Raw genomic sequence first — 22348 nt, forward strand, 5'->3', positions numbered from 1 at the left:
TGCTTACTTTTCTCTGTAATTTTCTGCTTTCCTTCTACAGTTATTTTCAGTGCTCACACAAGAAAATTAAGATTTTTTGATTGCTAGACTTTCATAAATTTTGCGTTCTTGTCAATTTTTTAAAATATCAATTACATGAATTGCGTTTCAGCTGAAGACAGCTTTTCATTTTCTAGTCATTTTAACTATAAATAAAGTTTAAAGCGAAGTCTAAAGGATAAATATTTTAATTAAAAGATTTTTGCTAAATGACAAAGAAATAAAACAGTCCAGAAGAGTTTATTCTGTACCACCGAGTAACCCGATTCTTATATCGGCTGAAACAATCAAATCATATTAAAGATAATGTTTCTTTATACAATCTATAACGCGAGAGAAAAATTAGTTTCTTAAAACATTCTTTTTAAGAGGATTAATATAAAAGATTATATATATATATATATATTTTTAAAGCTGGGACTTGAACCAAACTGTCAAACTTTTAAAGTTTAATTTACATGGTGTTTATAATTAAAGTTTCAATTTGAAATGGCCATAAAAGGAAAACTATCGGACCAAATGCTATCAAACTTGGGAATCGTGTAAAGGAGATTATGGGAATTTATTTTCCGCGGAAAAAAAAAAGAGTTAAAAAACTCGCCACCAGGGAAAAATGGCGCTGTATACAATATTGTTAAATGAAATAAGACACGAAAACATCTGTTTAAAATGTGTTTAATATTTTCTGAAACGTGTTACAAAGCATGTTCAAATCCTGTTACTGCATTCTCAACAGCAGCTCTTAGCATATCAGGAGGAATGTTACGGACATGTCAGTGTATCACATTTTTCATTTCTGCCAAACTGTTTAGATTATAACCATAAACAGTGCTTTTGAGATACCCCATAGCCAAAAGTCACAGAGTTTGAGGTCTGGTGGAAAGAGGGGAAGTGTTGGCCTATAAGACGTTCATTCGTGAAATGTTGCCTAAGTAACTGTGCGACACACGTGAAGTGGGGCTCAGCCCTGCATAAAAATCATAGTATCTAAAATGCCACGTTACTGCAATTCATGTATCACAAAACATTTTAACATTGACTCTAAGTGAGCTGCAATCACAGTGGTCCAGCTGTCGACTGCTCTTCAGAGAAAAATGGTTCAGTTATAAAACTAGCTGTCATTGAACACTAAATGGTGTGAAATGACTGCTATGCAATCGAATGCAGTAGGAGAATGCAATGGAACTAGATAGATAACAAGAGCGATTTCTTTGGCCCACATCGATTAAAAGCATTTTGAATTAGTATCTTCATGTTTTAGTGCCGACTTCAGGCTTAAAAAATTACAAATTAGCGAACTGTAAGAAAATGATTTCCAGATTGTACGCACTTGTGCGAGTGATTTGCGATCTCACTTTTCCTAATCGCTAATTCGTGGTTTTCACAGACGAATTTCTCCCTTACACGGTGTGGTGTGGAGTATTTAATTACGGCAAAGCACACTAGGACTATCTGCCTAAGGGGAGGGATGCCTTCGTGGAGGACTTTCTAAGGGAAACTGGCTCGTATACACGTTACACATGGGGAAAACCACGAAAACACCCATGCTGCCAGCCCGTTCGCTAGATTCGAACCTCGGACCAAACTACCAGTGTTCAGCGACTTTACTGCTCGGCCGCTGGTGGGCTCTCTCCCTTACACGGATGGCGCACTCGACTTTTATCGAATTTAACGCTTTTAAATGGTAATTTGCCTACTTCAAAGTTTCTTAAGGGTATACAACATATTAAACCCATGTAACAAAAGGCTAAGTTACATTCCGACCCATATTTCGTTTAACAATATTGCATACAGCGACATTTCACCTCTGGTGGTGAGGTTTCAAACTACCTTTTTTTTGCGGAAAATAAATTCCGATGACTTGATTTCCAAGTTTGATAACATTTGATCCAGTAGTTTTCCTTTTATGACCGTTTCAATGTGGAACTTTAATTATAACCACTCTGTATATTATTAAATTTTAATTTGAAGCTATGCATTATATGTATACCATGCGTAAATTTTTCGCTTTTATGGAAAAATAAAGAATCGAAGCAAATATACTTAGGATAATGGACCAAAACTGAAAAAATTTCCCCTCCCTCCGAAAATAAAATACTGAAACTTCGACCTTGATTTTATTGGGTTATCGAAATATTTAATTTGACTTATCTTCTAAGTCCTAGTTCCGACATCAATTCCGTCAAAAATTCCGAATCACTTAAGCTGAAGTAAAAGATTTAGTATATATTCACGGTATGTTAATAAAGTAATCAAAGTGTAATAAAAATATATTATAGAATTTACGCTGATGCAACTTTTTGTTTGACTGCATAACATGTAATGGAAGAGAAGGCTTGTAGAGATCTGTTTTTGACATGCCTCTAAAAGTAGATGTCATACTCCTTTTGTCTCTTCAATGTCAAAAAACTTTCCTTTGAGAGGCAACTTAAGTTTTTGGGAAAGAAAAAAAATCACAAGAAGACCAATTTGAAGAACATGCAGGAAGATTGAGTACATATACTTATTTTCGGAACCCAAGCGTTTCTCCGACTGGTTATTGAATAATAAAAAGATGCATTGTCATGCAATACAAAACATTTGGAATACGTTTTCTGACTGAAAACACAAGATTAAAAGTCATCTGCTTAATTAACAGCCATTTACAAGTCAACTACTCGGGCAATTGCAAAATCGTTTCGATCCTGAGCTTGTAAGACAAAGCTAATATCACTGGATTTAAACACTTCTTTAATCTTCCGAGAATGTTCCTTCTTTAGCTCATATTCCAAGAATATCAAGTGAATACAATTATTGCAAAAGAAATTGAATATTCATTTGCACTACGGCTTGGTAGTTTACTAACGAGTTAACAAAACTTAAATTCTGCTTTTTGTGTCTAAGAATACAATATTTTAAATATTTACAAATAAAATATTAAATTGGAGGTTTAATTGGAGCCTCACCAATTGCCTAGCATTTGAAAATTGTTAAATACTAATGGTTTGTTGCGAAGTCTAACCCAGGCTGCATGGTTGGTTTTCGTAGTTTTCTAGGTTCTCTTTACAAAGGTTCTCTATGAAAGCATCTTAATCAAATAGCTCCCATGCTTTTACTATGATCAAACAACCAACTAACCTAGTTTAAGTGCGATTTCCAAGTGAAGTTACTAGCAAAACCCGAATACTCATTAAAAATCATGTAGCTTGCCAATCAGGAGTAACATGAAAGATACGGCACCAATAATTGAATTGCTGTTAGGTACTCTGTTTCTAAACTTAGATGGTCATTCCTTAATTAAATAGCCCACCAGCGGCTGAGCGGTAAAGACGCTGAACACTGGTAGTTCAGTCCAAGGTTCAAATCCCGTGAACGGGCTGGACGCATGGGTGTTTTTGTGGTTTTCCGCATGTGTAACGTGTATATGTGCCAATTTTCCTTAAAAAGTCCTCCATAAAGGCATCCCTCTCTTTAGGCAGATAGCCTTCCTATGCTTTGCCATAATTAAATAAGCCAATCCAATTCAATCCTTAATCAAATATAGTTGATTTGTAACTTCTACTAGAACTGACAGTAAGAATTGAAGTGCAAATAAATAATATCGTGTGCAATCTTGATTAATATAAAATTAAAAATATTTGCACAGAAAAATATTTGCATTCAGACAGAAAGTTTTTTGAAATATTTGCAATTACTTTATAAGAAAGATTTATTAATAACCATAATAATTACTTATTATATTACTGATGATTAGGTTTCAGTTCCTGACAATTACATTCCAAATTAGAATTTTAAGGATATAATGAAAATACGCTACGCACAAAAATACATTTTAGGATAAAAAATGAGTTGATTTTTTATGTTTTAAAACTTCTTAAATTCATTTAATAAACATCGTATCCTCGTTGTTAATTGAATCCAGAATGTTGGGTGTCGTTTATATAATTATTCTTACTTGTCCACAGAATCTGCGGACTTATCCAGCCATTAAGTAGCTGCAGATCATTTCTACATAACCATTGAACTTCCATTAATTCAGTCTCTAGAGGGTTGTATGTTTATATCATAATTTGACTTTTATAAAAATGATTATTCTAAATCTTATATTTCTATAAAAATATACTGTGCTTTAAAAATATGGATGATAGTATTAGCCGCTCTTTCAGCCACTTCAAGAGCAACAGTTTGTTTAGAAATAAATTATGCAGTTAATGTCATAAAATTCAAATAAACATCAAACGAAAATTCTCAGTTTTAGACAATTCGATTTAAACAAAGTAAAGTAGCAGAGGATAAAATGCTGAAGGTAAAAATTTACTCTTATTTTTTTTTAAAAAAAAGATAGTGAGAAATTAAAGAAATAGTTCAAAATTTGAATAATATCATCTATAATTTAAAAAAAAAAGCTTTTCATATAGTATTAATAAACATTTATTATGCATCATTGAAGGAAAAATGTCATATAATTAATTCTCCATAAAATTTTACTTGAAATTTAAGATTAAAAATAGCTGTGGCAATTCACTGTAACAAAATTCCATAGACCACATTTGGCGTTATTATCGCTAAAAAAAAGATGCCAAATTTCAAAATGTGAAAATATGTAAATTCGTGTATATCTTAGAAAATTTTGAATAAAAAAGTCTAATTTTTTGCAGATATGCTTAAAAATACACCTACTTTAAGATGATGGTAAAAATTTTATAGGTTATAATTCAAAATTTTTTTCGAAAAATTTATAAAAATTATTTAAAAATAGAAATTTTAAAAATAAAACACAAAAAATGGGTAAATTTTATTTGGAATGAACCTAAATTTCGAAATGTGAGAGGAAAAATCAAAAAAGTTTAATAAAAAAAAGAGATATTAATAAGTATTTACCAAATTCAATTAACATTGAGGAGCTAAAATTTTGAGAGCTAATATTTTAAAAACTACTCGTACGATTTTTACAAAACTTGGTATTCTGGCATAATTTGAGTCGTAGAATCGAAATATGTAAAAAAAATTGGTATGTTATTTCAGGAAAAGTCCGATTTTGTGTCAAAATACCTATGTTAGAATAGTTCTATATATAAATCTAATATATATCCTAAGTCGCGCTTTCGAGACATGAAAAACGCAGTTTGAATTTTGTCAATCGGCCAGTAGAACGGGAGATTGTCCCATTTTTCCACTGTCCTTTTTTTTTTTTTTTTTTTTTTTTGAGCAGTGTACATACCTTCATATACTGAGCAGAGTACATTTTCCCACATTGTTTGTATGCCTAGTAAATTTTGGAATAAAATGTTCATTCTCTGCATAATTTACCCTTATATTTTCAATAAATCTTTTGGAAAGAAAAAATACCAGTAAAATGGTTTTGAATGGCAATTTTACTGAATTAACAGTAACTGAAAAAGTTGGCAAGAATACAATTTTTAGTTCAATAATAAGTCTTTCAGATAAAATACTCTTTCAGAAACAGAATCTTGTTTCTATAGTTATGTTTTGGATAAATTGTTCAAAGAAGATAAATGCTTCTGAAAATAATATGTATCTTTGTTAAGCATTTGCCAAGAAAATTTACCTGCCAAATACCAGCACCTATCACAAAAGGAAATCAAAATTTTTAACATGTAAAAAATAACAAATTTAAAAATTTATTTATTCAATATAGGATAGTGGTTATTGAAAAGTGAGCTAAAAATGAAATAATAAGTACCTTTATCTGAGCTTTTAGATGAGAGTTCACAAGCATATGTGGAAAATATATCCATGAGGAGATTACCTAATACAGAAGGATCTTGACATAATTTCACTATTAATTGAAAACCTTCACTCACCCGCAATGGATCATATATGACATTCTCAGAAAATGCACTTTTATTCTCTGGTAATAAGGCTAAATTTTTGGAGGGGAAAACGTCAGATTATATAATCTCTGAAAGTACATTAACCACATGAATAAATAAGAAATATCTATTGGGAAACTACAAAAACTTACTTATATTTAGTGGGCACAAAATTTTCAGAGAGTGCCAGATTTCTTCACTTAAAAACCTAGCAACATCAACATCGGCAAGGTCATGAACAATAATGAAACATTTGGCCAGTATATGTTCATCATATAATTTTTTAACTAGTATATCCTTCAATATCTTGAAGTGATTCTTTTCCTTAGCAATAACCCAATACTTTGCTATCAAAACCTAAAAAAGGAAAAGAAAAGCTTATCATGATGGAAGACTGAAATTGAACTAAAATGCTTGCTTCCTCAATTATTTTCCTGTAAAGCTATGAAACATTATGATTAGCATGTGCACCGTTAAAAAAGTTAAGCACTAAAGCTTCACTCTAAACTTTGAATGGTCATAAATTTTAATGAATGGGAATTATTCAACTTTCCACAGATTTTAGTAAAATTTCTGTCGAATTTCTTTTCTGCCGAGATTTCAAATGTATTAGCATGCCTGGACTGCTGTTTTTGTTGACATATAATTGCTTCCTATATAACTGAATATTGGGGAAGGGGATTTGTTACTAGTTCAAAAACTCAAATCTTCCTTTTTAGATTTAGATATATGCAACTGATAATCAACAAACTTGAAAATTTTTACTGTTATTTTTTAGGAATAAATTCTAATATACTTTTAATAATAATACAGTCAAAAGTCGTTAATTTGGACACCCATAATCCGGACCTCAAAGCTAAAATCTTTCTGCGCATGCGCTGCGTTGACGCATGCTCATAGGTGTTTTACGCGTGCGCGCAAGACATTTACGACTGCGCAAGCGCAGAATACGTTTTCGCGTGCGCGTTTAATGTATAATGGACGGTATAAGCTAAAATTATCTAATTATCTATTTCAGTTAATGTTAATGATTGCGTTGTTCCTTAATCTTCGAATTGGATCCGGCTTATTATTTTTTGCAGACTGTAAGATCAATTTTATAAAAGTAAGCTTGAACTTTCGATTATGTCAAATAGAATTTCTGATGCTGGAGCTCCCAAAGGATGTAGAAAACGAAAGTATGTTTCGATGTCCATCAAACAAAAAAAGAATTGCTACAAAAAATGGATAAAGGTATATCCTTTGTTTATCTAACCGTTCCGAAATCTGTTTATCAATTTCACGCTGCTCTGCGCGTGGGGGGGGGACGTCGCGGCGCGAAATGAACCGGAAGTTGATCTGTCAGCACTATCGTTATCTTCGGGGCAGATGTTTTTATTTTATTCGGCTTATAATTCCTTAATAAATGTAGTATTTAATCTCGATGTACTCCGTCTTTGATATGATTTAAATCAAATTCTTTGTCATTATAAATATCACGAATACAAATCAAATAGTTTTCTGGTCGCAATTTTCTAATTTCGGCTATGCGTAAGGTGCGTATGCGCGCGTTGAAAGAAATGTTTAATAAAGTAAACAAATAAATATTAAGCTTCTTTTTTTGTAAATTTTGATACCCTTTAGATCATAATTGCTCATTATTTTATAAATTACGGTTTCATATTTTTAACTTTATAATTTCTGCATGCCATCTTACCAGATTTAAACTGATGATCTATAATCCGGAAAAATCGATAATCCGGAATCGCCGAAGTCCCGACGAGTCCCGATTAAAGACTTTTGACTGTAATCATAACAATTTACTATTAACTAACTATTAATAGTATATTAATTAATAACTATTAATAGTTAATAGTAATGTCAGCAATTTAAGAAACTTGGGAAATTTAAATACAAAATATTAAAACATTTTCAAAGCTACATTTTACAAAACATTTTATAAAAAAATTAAAAGTTTTAATTTAAATAGAGAAATACACAAGGACAAAATATATCTTACAGCAGAAACTGTGTAATGAACTAATATTTGATGACAAACTGCAACAGAAACAATGCTTTTTCTGCTCAATTTTTCCATAAGTTTGATCTTGTCTTTATGTGCAGTAGTTATGCCTATAAAAAAGAAATAAAGTTTTCATGTGTTAAAGTTTCATGATTTTATTTATTACTTATACACAATAAAAGTGCTATACTTCATATCCCAGCATTTAAAGAATAATGGTAAGTTCCGTTAACATTTGTAACCGTTCATTCCTGAATACTTAAAACAGCATAGCAGCAGCTATGCAGGAGAAATGAAACTCACAAAGTCTGATTTCTAGACACCTTAATGCACCCTCCACTGGAAAATAGAGTTTGTAAAAAAAGTTAAAAGTATTTCCCTTAGAAATTAAATCATGATTTCTTTTGATGTGAAATCATTATTCACCAGTGTTCCAGTGGAGGGTGCATTAAAATGTCCAGAAACCAGACTTCGTGAATTTCATTTCTCCTGCATCGAAATTGATAAGTTAATTTCCCTTATTCAACTCTGTTTGAAACAAGCGCAAATTGTTTTCCAAAATAAGTATTACACGCAAATCCTTACTCAACTCTTGTATTTATAAAACAAAAGCAAACGCATTTTGTTTTCCAAAATAAGTATTACAAGCAAACTGAGGGATTAGCCATGGGAAGCCCCTTTAGTCCCATCCAGGCTGATCTACATGAATTATTATGAATCAAAATGATTTGAAACTTTAAACTTCCTGGTATGGTTCTACTACGTAGAAGATACATTTAACCTATTTGACAGTAATAAAGATGATTTAAATAAAGTTCCTTCAATAATGAATTTCACTGATCCTGCTATTCAGTTCACTTTTGAACTTGAGATATGCTATTCTCCTCCGTATATATATATATATATATATATATATGTAATATTAAAAGCGCAAGGAAAACCCGGAGCAGTGTCGATGCGTGATTAGACCCATACTGAAGAAGAATTTGATTGCGTAGTATGCTAGTAATGCTAACTTGGTAATATCTAAAGAACTTGGCAGTCGAAGCAGTTTTAATTCCATTTTTATTTATAATTGATATTTGTGGCCACAATCACTTGGCACTCTAGTCGTGCCTTTCCACAGAAGATTTACATTTTTGATATTGTTGGGATAGAAAGCAAGCCAGCGAAATTACATCTTAGCAGAGTAGAGGGCAAAAGCTGAAGTGCGTAGTTATGAAGGATGGAAGCACGCGAAGAGAAAAGTTTCGGTTTACAATTCGGTGATTGGTCATCAAGAGGCATCTGATATTAACGGTTATGTAAGATCGCATGATAAATTTGAATGACGCAATGCAGAGAAGTTATTACGATTTTAGAATAAAGAGGAAGAATTAATGTTTTATAGTTTAATCTATAATTTTGATTCATATATTTTTATCTTACATATTCCCCCCTTCAAACAGAAAAAGGCTTAGTGACAGAGAAGCCTTTTTAAAGAGAAAGAGTTAAAGCACTAGCAAATGTAAAAAAATAAAAATAAATCATAAAATTTTTGTCCTGTAAAGTATAATTTATAAATATCAATTTTTTTTAAATAAATTTTTAATTTTTAGAGTCCTATTGAATTTTTCAGCATTTCAGTCCAAAAGTCTTTTTGTTTGAGAATTCACATAATCATAATTCTTCAGGGAAGGTTCTTGTTATTACAGAATATCACAAAATAAACTTTTACATAATCATTACTTATAATTAAATGCACATAAATATTTATGATATTAATTTTCATATTGATAAATTATATTTTAACATCATAAATATATTAGGTGTAACAGTTTCAGAAATTATGGTTTCACCGTTATCATCTTTCATCTACAATTCCTTATTTTACCAAACTAGAGAGCCTCGCAATACTAAACAAACATATCCATCAATAGGGCTGTCCTCTTGAGCTAACCAGTGTGTTCTCTGCACTGGTGGCCCAGGGTGCCTAGACAGTTACTTGAAAAGGCCTCCGTTCCTTGCATTAAGGTAACTGGCCTTTGAGAACTGCACTAATACATTCCACAATAAAAAAATATAATAATAATAATATAAAAAATTTACATGCATTCATAAAATGAGAGCCTCCAACATTATCTTGCATGAAGAGCGTAAAAGGAACAACTGTACAGAGGCAATTACAGGCCTCTGTTGAAGGAACCAGTACACCCTCATCATACTATACTTAACACACAATAAGCCATAAATTTTAACATGCATTTACCATAATTTCATATTACTTATCTGTAATAATTTCACTTATTTTTTACACCAACTTCATTTTTAGAATAATTATAAAATTCGTATTCAAAATTCTCAACAAAATTTCAAAAACATAAAAACTTATCTTACTATCCTTCCCTATGAATAATTTAAATAGCTTAAAATTTGTTACTTAATTTACTCACACATAATTATGAAAAATTAGAATAATTAATGAACAAGAATTTCAGATTTTCTCAAAACAAATTGCAGAAACTTTAACCAAAGTTGAAATGACAATTATAGAATCCACAGCACATTAAATAATTTAGTTCCTGAGCTAGATTCGCACGAATGTAATAATTTTTGAGGTGTTGAAAAAGCGGAAGTGCAAATAATTTTCTGTCACACATACTTGCAAACACTATCTCAGATTGACCTTGAACCCGCTGTAATGCTGAATTCCTAAGCGGTAATTCACTGATGATTTAAAGCACTTTTTTTCTAAATATTGTAGAGATCGGCGAAGCAAATTCAATATTCCTTTTCACTAGGCATTCGAACTTCTCAATTTATCGAGAGATTACTTTCAATCTGTAAACACTACACGAGATTATTTTTTTGAAGCACTTGCAAAACACCACAGCGGAAGAATGATCTGTTATTTTTTAAACACTGAAAAAACAAATTTGATGATTCACTTCTTTCACATTATCTTGGATTTATCACGAAACGATGATTTGAAGAGCTGAATTAAATTTTCCATTGAGGTTTCAGGCTGCAGGAAACTATCCTACCGGCTAAAAGATGTAAAATATAACAATAATACGATGGCTTTGCTCTTTGCGAACCAGCAACCTTTAATTACTTTTCTGCAATTCAGGATCGTCCCCTAACCCAGTACCTGCTAGAACATTCGCGCCTATTACATAACCTCCTCATATAAATGCTACATCATAATCATAAAATAAAAATAATCATTGATAGTTTTTCTACCTTCCCTGAAGAATTATGATTATGTGAATTCTCAAACAAAAAGACTTTTGGACTGAAATGCTGAAAAATTCAATAGGACTCTAAAAATTAAAAATTTATTAAAAAAAAAATTGATATTTATAAATTATACTTTACAGGACAAAAATTTTATGATTTTTTTTTATTTTTCATTGATAATCATTGATAGTTTTTCTACATTTTTCTAGAAGCTACTCTGTTACATAACCTTTCATATAAATGCTGCGTCATAAGTTCTCCTACACAGATGCCTTCTCGCCTTCGTTCTGCTAACTCCTCCGCCATGCTCCTCTTTCTTTGTTAGAATGTTATAACGTATTAAAGACAGTCGTATCTAATAATTCAATTACTGAATACTGCTCTAAAATAAAATAAAGATATGCTGCTAAAAGTGAAAAGTCCTGAGTCGTCATTTTTCTCCGTGCTTCAATCATTATAGCTTCGTCAACCATCTGCCAGAACGTGTAATGGAATAGCCTCACCATTCGCCCACGATGTGTTGGAATAACTGAAAACATTACATATATATACATATCAACCAACATACGAAACCTAAAAAAATACTAAATGCAAAAAGGAGATGACAAATACAAAAGTCAAATAAACAGAAGTAAAGAAATGAAATTCATTGTGATAACGTTCAAAAAGCTGGAAGACAGAATGTTCAGAGGAAGGCACACTTTGGTGTCAGTGATGGTGTAACATTAAATACAGTTGTCAGAGATTTGGCAGTGGGGGACACAGGAATTTAAGAGTGTAAAAAAGACGGTTGTCATTTGTAGGTGTCAGATCACAAAGCTAACATTTTCTCTTATCCTAGACTTTAAAAATGTTTGTGACTAATATGACAGGCTTAAAGTATTATCAGGACATAAACAATAAATGATGTTTTTGATTTTCATACTCTTTTCTTGGTAAAGTTTTCTTTAGATTCTCCAGTTAATGATAACCAAAACAGATATTACTATTGGTCTTACATAAACCATACTTGCGTAAAGAAAACTTTTGTACAGTAAGAGAATATATATCTGCCTGCAGTGGCTTGGCTGTTACAGACAGTTACAGAGAAATGAATTATGATCTATGCCTTTTCACAGGACATTTTAAGGGAAGTAACAATTACAATAAAATATAATAATGATCTTAGGTGATTTTTTTTTTTTTTTTTTTTTTTTTTTTTTTTATGTTTTCTGTAATAAAAGCAAAATTGCTGAAAGAAAACTTACCATAAAAAAATTAAGACAGAAAGTTTCTGAAACTATAACCAAAAAAAAAACTTTTTATCTGTGAATACTTTTTTCAGATAAATTGCACAATATATTGAAATATTGGTTATTGGTAAATAAACGATTAAAATAATAGATAGAAATCTTCAATATGATACTACTGCTACTATTACTACTACTACCACTAATAATAATAATAATAATAAAGAAATCTTTCAAAATTATTTGCTACCATTGTTTACACTAAATATGATGCACTAAATTGCCAAATATTAATTAAAGAAATAGAAATTACATCTGAAATTCTGATTAAAACAACTGTAAATAAAATCTACACTTCTGGGTGGGCTGTGCAAAATAGACTATATCTGCATTTTATGTAATGTAAGTTGACATTGTAGAAGAGCACTATGAAGATTGTTTTTATGCATTCACATTTAAATATAGGTATATAAACTGGTATTAAATTTACACTAACAAACAAATATATGTAACAAAACAAATACATACAATAAAAGATGAAGCAAGTATTTTTATAATAAATTTAACCACAAAACCTATAATGATTATTATGTGGGGGGGAAGGAATTGGAATTTGCAAATTTTTAGAAAAAAAATAAAGGTATTTAAAAAATTTACCTGAATAGCCATTATTAATCCAAAGTAAAAGGGATCTTATAAATCTAGAAGATGAAACTTCAGGTGCACAGTCAGGTGATGAAATATCTATAGCATTCAGATCTATATCACTTGTTGCAATTTCAAGACATATCTAAACAGAAAATTTTTAGAAATATTTTTTTTTTAAATAAAAATTATGAAAAACTATTTATTGTTCTCCATCTCTCTAAGAAAAAAGTCCATAAAATAAATAATAAAATAACTAAATAAAAGTTATTTTCATGCCACAATTTATAATTATTATTTTAGTTATGAAAATCTAAATAGGTTATAAAATAAATTAACCTGACATCTGCGAAGATATTTCAAATGCTGTTCTCTTTTCCTTATAATATAAATGGAGTCTTTTTATTTACTTATTTAAATCCCTCCCTTTATCTTTCTTATGATAATTTCCCAACTATCCATACCACAATTTTTGCTTTTAAATTTAATATCTCTAGTTTTCTGCTAATTGAAAAACATTTTTTAGAAGGGGGGGGGGAAGGCACAGAAAAAATAATGTGTTGCAATAAAGTGTTTGTACTTCAGTACAACCCATTATTTTTGAAGCACCTTATTTTTTCTTAAAAATTTTCCATTACTTTTTCAAGTTCTAAATTGTATATGAAAAGCGTTTTTCTTTTGTCAGTTTAAAATTGCTGTTTTTTTATGATGATCAGAATGACCAGCTTGTTTTTTGTTCCACAATTTTTACTTTAACTAATTTTCTAATATTTTATTTACTAAGATATTATTAATGTGTTAGAAACACAGACTTTCTTCTACAATGGTAAGAGAATGATTAGCTAACTTTTCATAATCTTTTACCTTTGTTTTGACTGCCTATCCAGATTATTTTATACATTTCACAACAATCTTGTGATCTCAAAATAATTTTTGTTTTTCTTATTGTATTAAAAAAGATTTTATGAGTGATTTATATATAATCTACTCAAAAATCTATTAACATGCATATATATAACAGCAAAATTAATTGTCTTGCTTTTAAAACACATAAACTCAGAATACAAAAAGTTTCAAACACTAAAACAGACTTTTATCACTAAGTAACTGATTTTTTACAACTGCTATTCTCTTTTCACAGTTAATTCAAAAGACTGGAAGATTAGCCAAAAGTATATTTAACTCATGAAATTACTGTTTTTTTCAAGCTGTTAGTTCTTTGAAAAAAGTTATGCAGTTCAGTTATTTCAGTTAACTTAAAATAAATAACTAAATGCACTAATATTTGGCTATAGGTTTTTTGTAAACTTAGTTTGAAAAATAAAGACAGTGAAAGTGAACAAAATAAAACATTTATGGATAATGTACTTAATTATTTAATTTACGGATAATTTATTTATTTAATTTATGGATATGTATTTAATTATTTGTTTTTGTTAAAAGTAAATACCGTCTTTGAACTTGAAAAACCTGTCAATTGTAATTTCAAATTCATTATGATTACTGTTCAGCTCGGGCGAATTTCTGCTGCTATTTTAAGACATAAGACTGTATGAAATGAACAAGCAAGGTCTTTTAAAACAAAGGATTCATATTCATAAGCAAGTAGGTTAATTTAAATACCAAGTAGGTTAATTCGAACCACATTTAAATGTGCAATAGGTTTGCCTATGAATAAAGTGATTTAACAATGTTTTTACACTATTTCAATTGAAAGGGAGGAAAATTAAAAGCAATATCCAATATTTCCCTGTAAAGGTTTTATTTACAATTGAGTTATGGACAAATGTGCAAATGTTTTTACCATAAAAGCACTTTACAGAAACACTTTTGTGATTGCCCAATAAGAATTTTGAAAGAAATACCTAAATAGGACAGTGCTTTTTGTTAAAGTGATTAAAGCATGGATTAGAAACTATGATTGATGAACAAGAGCAATAGTGCAAAAAGTGGCTAAATGCCATTAAAAAAATTATTGAATACAGTTCTCTAAGGTTCGCTATTTAGCATTTCAGGTCACTCAGATGTGCAGTCAGTGTCAGGCGGATTTTACATCAGTATACCTTTATCCTTATAAAATTCAGCTAATTCTAGAACGCAAGAAGAGAAATTAATTGCTTTTCAGTCAAAAGCAATGGACATAGCAAATAATTATTTATCAGGATTTATAAATGAAATGGAACTGCTTATATTAACTTGATCAAGAAAATCCAGTTCACTGGTTCAAGAGTAGCAATATACTGCACAGAACCTTTAAAATGAACAAGCTTTTTTTTTTTTTTTTTTTTTTTTTTTTTTGGCAAAGGCAAATATGGAAATGCAAATGCTTGTGCAATGAATTCACAGCATTATACAAAATTTCTATTTAATAGTTTCTTTGTTCCTTAATTTGTAAGTAATTCTATAAACAATAACCACTACTTTGGTTTAACTAGCCATTCCAAGCCATATGTCATGTATTGATGGAAATACCGCATCAGCTGTACTCAGGATATCTGGATTCTTGAGTATTGTTTCCTGGGCATCTCCAGTTCCAGTTATGGAAATATCTCCTAGCCATCGATGTACCCTGACTTATCCTTTAGAATTTTTTACTCCAGTGATATCTATCACACATAGCATCACACTTTTTCAGATCTGAAGCTCTAAATTCAGAAGGAGGTTACAAAAGTTCCAAAGAAACTTGTTGCTGAACATATGAATGATATTCACAATAAGCTTTAAGAGTGAAAGAGAAAGCACTTTAAGGGCAGTATATTCCGAAGGTTCTGCATTATTCCTTAATAACTATTTCTCTTTATGAAAAGCTAAAGCTATGTACTTTTTCCTATAGATAAAGTATACCATTTATTTATTTTTTTATGAATTTATAAGGTCTGCCAGTTAATCGTAGGATTGATTAGCAGGCCTTGTATATTATTTCTTCTTAATATTTATCCATATGCATGAAAAAAATTAATTGCGTAACTAAATCAACTGAAGAAATGATAAATAAATAACTTACTTTTACAATTTTTAAATCCTGACACTCATAATTGAATGATTTTGCTAGTTGAAATGCATTCTGCACATCTTTTTTCCGAAGAAACTGACCTATGATAGACTGAATAGCAATTCTTTCCTAAATATACAGGAGAACTTATTAATTCTTTTAAAAATATATATGAATTTAACACAAAAACACACACTTTTATACATTAACTGAGAATTCATTTCAGTAGGTCTAACAACAAATATCCATTACAGTACAATCAGGAGCTTAAAAAATGATCTCCAATAATAAAATGTACCATATATCAGTTATCAGCTCTTTTTTAAAATAAAGATGCTTATACCATAAAATGTACAGTTCAAGTCTAATTGCATTCATATTTCGTAAACCTCGGGTATGTCCTGTTACATCCATAGTTAATTAGCCTCAAAAACTGTAAATCAGTTACATTTACAGTGACTGCAACAACATTTAAAATGTTTACATTTAGTGACAGACAATATTAAATGAAACACTATTCTCATTTAATTTTCTGTCATAAATTGAATCCAAAAGGCAGGGTTCAACAAGTCTTCTTCTCTTCTAAGTTGTTCTACTGTTTATATGAAAAAAGAAAATATTCAATAGTAAAGAAATAAGAATTTTAAATCTGTTGGGGAAAAAAAAAAAAAAAAAAAAAAATCAACCCACTAATTTTAAGATAACAGATTATAAAAGAATACATTTTTAAATACCTGATTTTGCTAATGTTTTGAATGCAGATATACAGCTCCAAAACAACAAGCGTAAGGCTAATTGGACTTGCATATATTATGACAAATATTTACAGTTTGGGTTCATTGCCGACAGCAGTCAAAATAATTTGCCTCTATGTGTTACTTGCAATGAGCCACTTTTAAAAGAAAGTACAAAACCGTCAATGTTGAAACGACATTTAGACACACTAAATTACGTCCAAGGGGGTGAAGGGGTGTTTAACATTTTGTGTGTTACCTTTATTTACTAAATATGTTCTTCACACTTAAACCATAAAATCCAGTTCAAGAGCAATATCGCAAAATAATTTTAAATTGAGCATATCTTTAGAATTTTCAATACACAGTCTCACAAGCTGAAGATAAAAATGATTTTTCTGTACAGTGTTGCCATTGCTCACTTTGAAATCCTTGAGTTTGTTAATCAAGGTTAAATAAGAACGTTAAGGTTTTACAAAATATGAAATCGATTAAAAAAAATTCAAATTTGGGCTTCCAGATGCCCATATTCGCAGTAGGATTACGTCGTGCACAATTTGATGGCTCTAGGTACCATTGTTTCATCACAATGCGAGAAACATACATACATTTATGCAGATTCTTCATTATTTAATTTCTTCAAATATAATACAGGATGATAATATTTGATGGCAACAGTTTGAAAAGTGAAACAGACATTCAGAGTGATTCGACACAAAATTGCAAAACGAAAATAATAGTCCCTCAGGGACAAAGCCTCTTTTGAAAGGAAACATTTGAAAACTTCTGTTTGAGCTAAAAGATGAAGCTTTGTTGTAAATGAACATTCACCATCTAAAAAAGATGCTATTTTTCCATTTAAGGATAGATTACACGATTTTGAGTGGCTAATAAAAGTAGCTTATTTGTATGACATATTTGCTACATTCAATGAATTTAATTTAAATTTGCCAGGCTTTGGTTTAAATATTTTCAGAGTATCGGAAAAAATCACTGCAATAATTTAAAAAAATGAGTCTGTGAAAGCAACGACTTTCAAAAATAAATTTTAAATCTTTTGAAACATTACATAAATTTACTGAAACCCATGCAAGCTATGATGAAGGAGATTTACATCTAGAAACACTATCAGTTTCAATTCAAGAACATCTTTCCAGAACTAATAAATAATTTTAAAGATTACTTTCTGGATATTTCTTTAAACAATATGTGGATTAAAGATCCTTTTTCTGTCAAAACTGAAAAGGAAGAAATGATTGATCTTAGCGAACAAGAAGATAATTTAATTAAAATGTCATGCAACACCGATCTGAAAAAAGTGTTTGAAACTGTACCACTAATTAATTTTTGGTTGTACTGTCGAAAGGAGTATCCAAGCATAAGCAAAAAAGTGATACAATTTTTAGCGCCTTTAGTGCTCATCACTTATACATGTGAAGTTGCATTTTTAGCCTTGGTATACTTAAAAAATAAGTATCGAAACAGATTGGACTTTGAACCTAATTTGAGAATAAAATTAACATCATTACCTCCTAGTTTGAAATTGTTGTGTGATGACACACACCATCATCCTTCGCACTAAGGATAAAATATGTGGAAACAAAGTTTACTTCATTTATTAAAGTTTTAAATGAATATAATTGTTAATTTTTTAATTACTTTTCTTATATAATTATTTTGCAATTTTTGTGTACGAAAAAAACAAACAAATAACTTGATTTTTGTTAAAAAATATTTATTTTTTTTTGTAAATAAATGATTTTTTAATAAGGTAGGTCGTGAAAATTTTAAAACTTCGTGTCGGGCCGCAGTAAAAAAAGTTGGGAAACGATGTAATAGATGAATATACATGGGAATGCTGTATATTTTCTGCATGTCTAAAAAGTGAAAAAATATTAGATTCTATGCAAATATTTAATGTTTTTAATTAGATATATATTCTGGATTAAACACACTTTTATTTAAATCAATCAGATTAAAAAGTTAAAAAAATATTGTTAAGAACTGCATCTGTTGCTTTTAAACAGCTTAGTTTGTTAATCCACAACAGGCAAATTTAATTTCAAAGTTCAATATTTTCCTGGCAACAGACGCGAATGAAAAGTGAAACAATGCATTGAACTAAAACAATGCAAAATTGTTTTGAGATCAATAGCCCTTTCAGGCATTTTTTTTTTTTAAAGGGTGGGGATTTTTCAAAAATATTGATAGTATTGCTTTATTAAAGGGGAAAAATGCTACACATTTTTTTTAATATTAACTGTGTTATTAGTGAAATTATTTCAGCATTCTTTGTTATTTTCCCTAAATTATATATATATATATATGTCATATTAAAAGCAAAGGAAAAGACGGAACACTGTAGAATGAGTGATTAGACCCATATTGAAGAAGATTTTGATTACGTAAAATGCTAACTTGGTAATATTTAAAGAACTTGGCAGTCGAGGCAGTTTTAATTCCATTTTTATTTGCAACTGATATTTGTGGCCACATATGTCAATTGTAAATAAAAATGGAATTAAAATCGCTTCTACTGCCAAGTTTTATTTACGAAGTCAACACATTAGCTTACGATGCAATCAGATTACTTCCTCTTCAATATGGGTCTAATCACACATCAACACTGCTCCGGCTTTTCCTTGTGCTTTTATTATGACAATTAAGCTGGTAGGATAGTTTCCTGCAGCCTGAAACCTCAATGGAAAATTTAGTTCAGCTCTTCAAATCATCGTTTTGTGATAAATCCAAGATAATGTGAAAGAAGTGAATCATCAATTTGTTTTTTCAGTGTTTAAAAAATAACAGATCATTCTTCTGCTGTGGTGTTTTGCAAGTGCTTCAAAAAAATAATCACGCGTAGTGTTTACAGATTGAAAGTAATCTCTCAATAAATTGAAAAGTTCGAATGCCTAGTGAAAAGAAATATTGAATTTGCTTCGCCGATCTCTACAATATTTAGAAAAAAAGTGCTTTAAATCATCAGTGAATTACCGTTTAGGAATTAAGCATTACAACGGGTTCAAGGTCAATCTGAGTTAGTGTTTGCAAGTATGTGCGACAGAAAATTATTTGCACTTCCGCTTTTTCAACAGCTCAAAAATTATTACACTCGTGCGAATCTAGCTCAGGAACTAAATTATTTAATGTGCTGCGGATTCTATAATTGTCATTTCAACTTTGGTTAAAATTTCTGCAATTTGTTTTGAGAAAATCTGAAATTCTTGTTCATTAATTATTCTAATTTTTCATAATTATGTGTGAGTAAATTAAGTAACAAATTTTAAGCTATTTAAATTATTCATAGGGAAGGATAGTAAGATAAGTTTTTATGTTTTTGAAATTTTGTTATACGAATTTTATAATTATTCTAGAAATGAAGTTGGTGTAAAAAATAAGTGAAATTATTACAGATAAGTAATATGAAATTATGGTAAATGCATGTTAAATTTATGGGTTATTGTATGTTAAGTATAGTGTATGTCGAGGGAGTACTGGGTTCCTAAGCAGAGGCCTGTAATTACCTCTGTACAGTTGTTCCCTTCACCCTCTTCAAGTAAGATAATGTTGGAGGCTCTCATTTTATGAGTGTGTGTAATTTTTTTATATTATTATTATTATATTTTTTATTATGGAATGTATTAGTGCAGTTCTCAAAGGCCAGTTACCTTAATGCAAGGAACGGAGGCCTTTTCAAGTAACTGCCTAGGCACCCTGGGCCACCAGTGCAGAGAACACACTGGTTAGCTCAAGAGGACAGCCCTATTGATGGATATGTTTGTTCAGAAGTATTGTGAGGCTTCCAGTTTGGTAAAATCAGGAATTGTAAATGAAAGATGATAACGCGAAACCATAAATTCTGAAAATCTTAATCCTATTATTTATGATGTTAAATTACAATTTATCAGTATGGAAATATGTATCGTAAATATTTATGTGCATTACATTTAATTATAAGTAATGATTATGTAAAAGTTTTTGTGATATTCTGTAATAACAAGAACCTTCCCTGAAGAATTATGATTATGTGAATTCTCAAACAAAAAGACTTTTGGACTGAAATGCTGAAAAATTCAATAGGAATCAAAAAATTAAAAATTTATTTAAAAAAAATTTATATTTATAAATTATACTTTACAGGACAAAAATTTTATGATTTATTTATTTTTATTTTTTTTTAACATTTGCTAGTGCTTTAACTCTTTCTCTTTAAAAAGGCTTCTCTGTCGCTACGCCTTTTTCTTTTTGAAGGGGGGAATATGTAAGATAAAAATGTATGAATCAGAATTATAATATATCTATAAACATTAATTCTTCCTCTCTATTCTAAAATCGTAATAACTTCTCTGCATTGCGTCATTCAAATTAATCATGCGATCTTACGTAACCGTTAATACCAGATGCCTCATGACGACCAATCACCGAATTGTAAACCAAAACTTTTCTCTTTGCGTGCTTCCATCTATCATAACTACGCACTTCAGCTTTTGCCCTCTACTCTGCTAAGATGTAATTTCGCTGGCTTGCTTTCCTTCTCAACAATATCAAAAATGTAAATCTTTTGTGGAAAGGCACGACTAGAGTGCAAAGTGATCTGTGGCCACATATGTCAATTGGAAATAAAAATGGAATTAAAATCGCTTCTAGTGCCAAGTTTTATTTACGAAGTCAACACATTAGCTTACGACGCAATCAGATTACTTCCTCTTCAATATGGGTCTAATCACACATCGACACTGCTCCGGCTTTTCCTTGTGCTTTTATTATGACATATATATAAAAACCTATTGCTGAAAATAAATGTATACAGATATACTGTCCGACCACATATTCCAGATTTATGTAAACATCCGGTTTGGGGTGGAAGTGGGCATATCTATCAGTGATGTAGGGGTAAGTGCAGTAGCCCAGTTAGATTTAAATGGTTCTTCCATTTCACACTTATTCTTTCGAGTACTGCGCAACAGAAAACTTTTGTCTGTGCTTTATACATTTTAAGCTGATGTACCATGAAATTTTAAAATTACAGAATTATATTAAAATGAACAGAAACATCAGATTGTGACATTTCAAAGAAAAATCATTAAGAGAACGGTAATACACTTCGAGTCCGAAATCCGGATGTCCATATCAAAATAATCTAAAATCCGGACCTCAAAACCACAAACATTTTTTTATTAATGCACATGCACATTTTATTTTTCCTTCCATAATAAAACATGTGGAGATTTTCACTTAAAAATACCGATTCTTAATTTCACTTAGGCACTAAATAAAATACCTCGTTATCGAAAAACAATAATGTAATCATAAATTTGTGAGATTAATAATTTGGCTCAGCAGCTGAGTATCTACTTGGCATACATCTCAAACTGAAACATTCACCTATTTTATATTTCTGATGCCAACCAGGTGAGTCATTATTTATTATATTTTGCTTTCATCACCGTATGTTTATCAATACATGACAGCTTCAGTAATAACTCATGCTGTGATGTCTAAATTTTTTTATATAAGTAATTGAATAACAAAAGTATGGCAACTTTTATGCTAACATTATGCTTGGCAATGATTATAGATTTTTAAATGCTCTAGTCAATGTTGACGAGGAAAAATTCAACAAAAATTTCTTTCATATGCTAAAAACAGATTTTGTTAATGAAACTCATAGGCCA

At 30.2% G+C, this 22348-nt stretch overlaps 1 protein-coding gene across 3 annotated transcripts in view; it reads right to left on the minus strand.

Moving 5' to 3' along the window:
- The window catches only part of LOC118194234 (spatacsin), a 173380-nt gene that overhangs the window by 30584 nt on the left and 120448 nt on the right, over positions 1-22348 (minus strand). For 2 of the 3 annotated variants that reach the window (XM_035365448.2, XM_035365450.2), the window contains 5 exons: positions 15952-16068; positions 12960-13092; positions 7852-7964; positions 6005-6209; positions 5723-5902 (listed from right to left, as the gene is read on the minus strand). In XM_035365448.2, coding sequence (XP_035221339.1) covers positions 5723-5902; positions 6005-6209; positions 7852-7964; positions 12960-13092; positions 15952-16068 — 748 coding nt within the window. The remainder of the gene's footprint in view (positions 1-5722; positions 5903-6004; positions 6210-7851; positions 7965-12959; positions 13093-15951; positions 16069-22348) is intronic. The other variant, XM_035365449.2, reaches the window with a different exon arrangement.

The sequence above is a fragment of the Stegodyphus dumicola genome, chromosome 7 (genome assembly GCF_044657685.1).
Source record: "Stegodyphus dumicola isolate Sdum_Otavi_A_Nest chromosome 7, ASM4465768v1".
Classification (NCBI taxonomy): Eukaryota; Metazoa; Arthropoda; class Arachnida; order Araneae; family Eresidae; genus Stegodyphus; species Stegodyphus dumicola.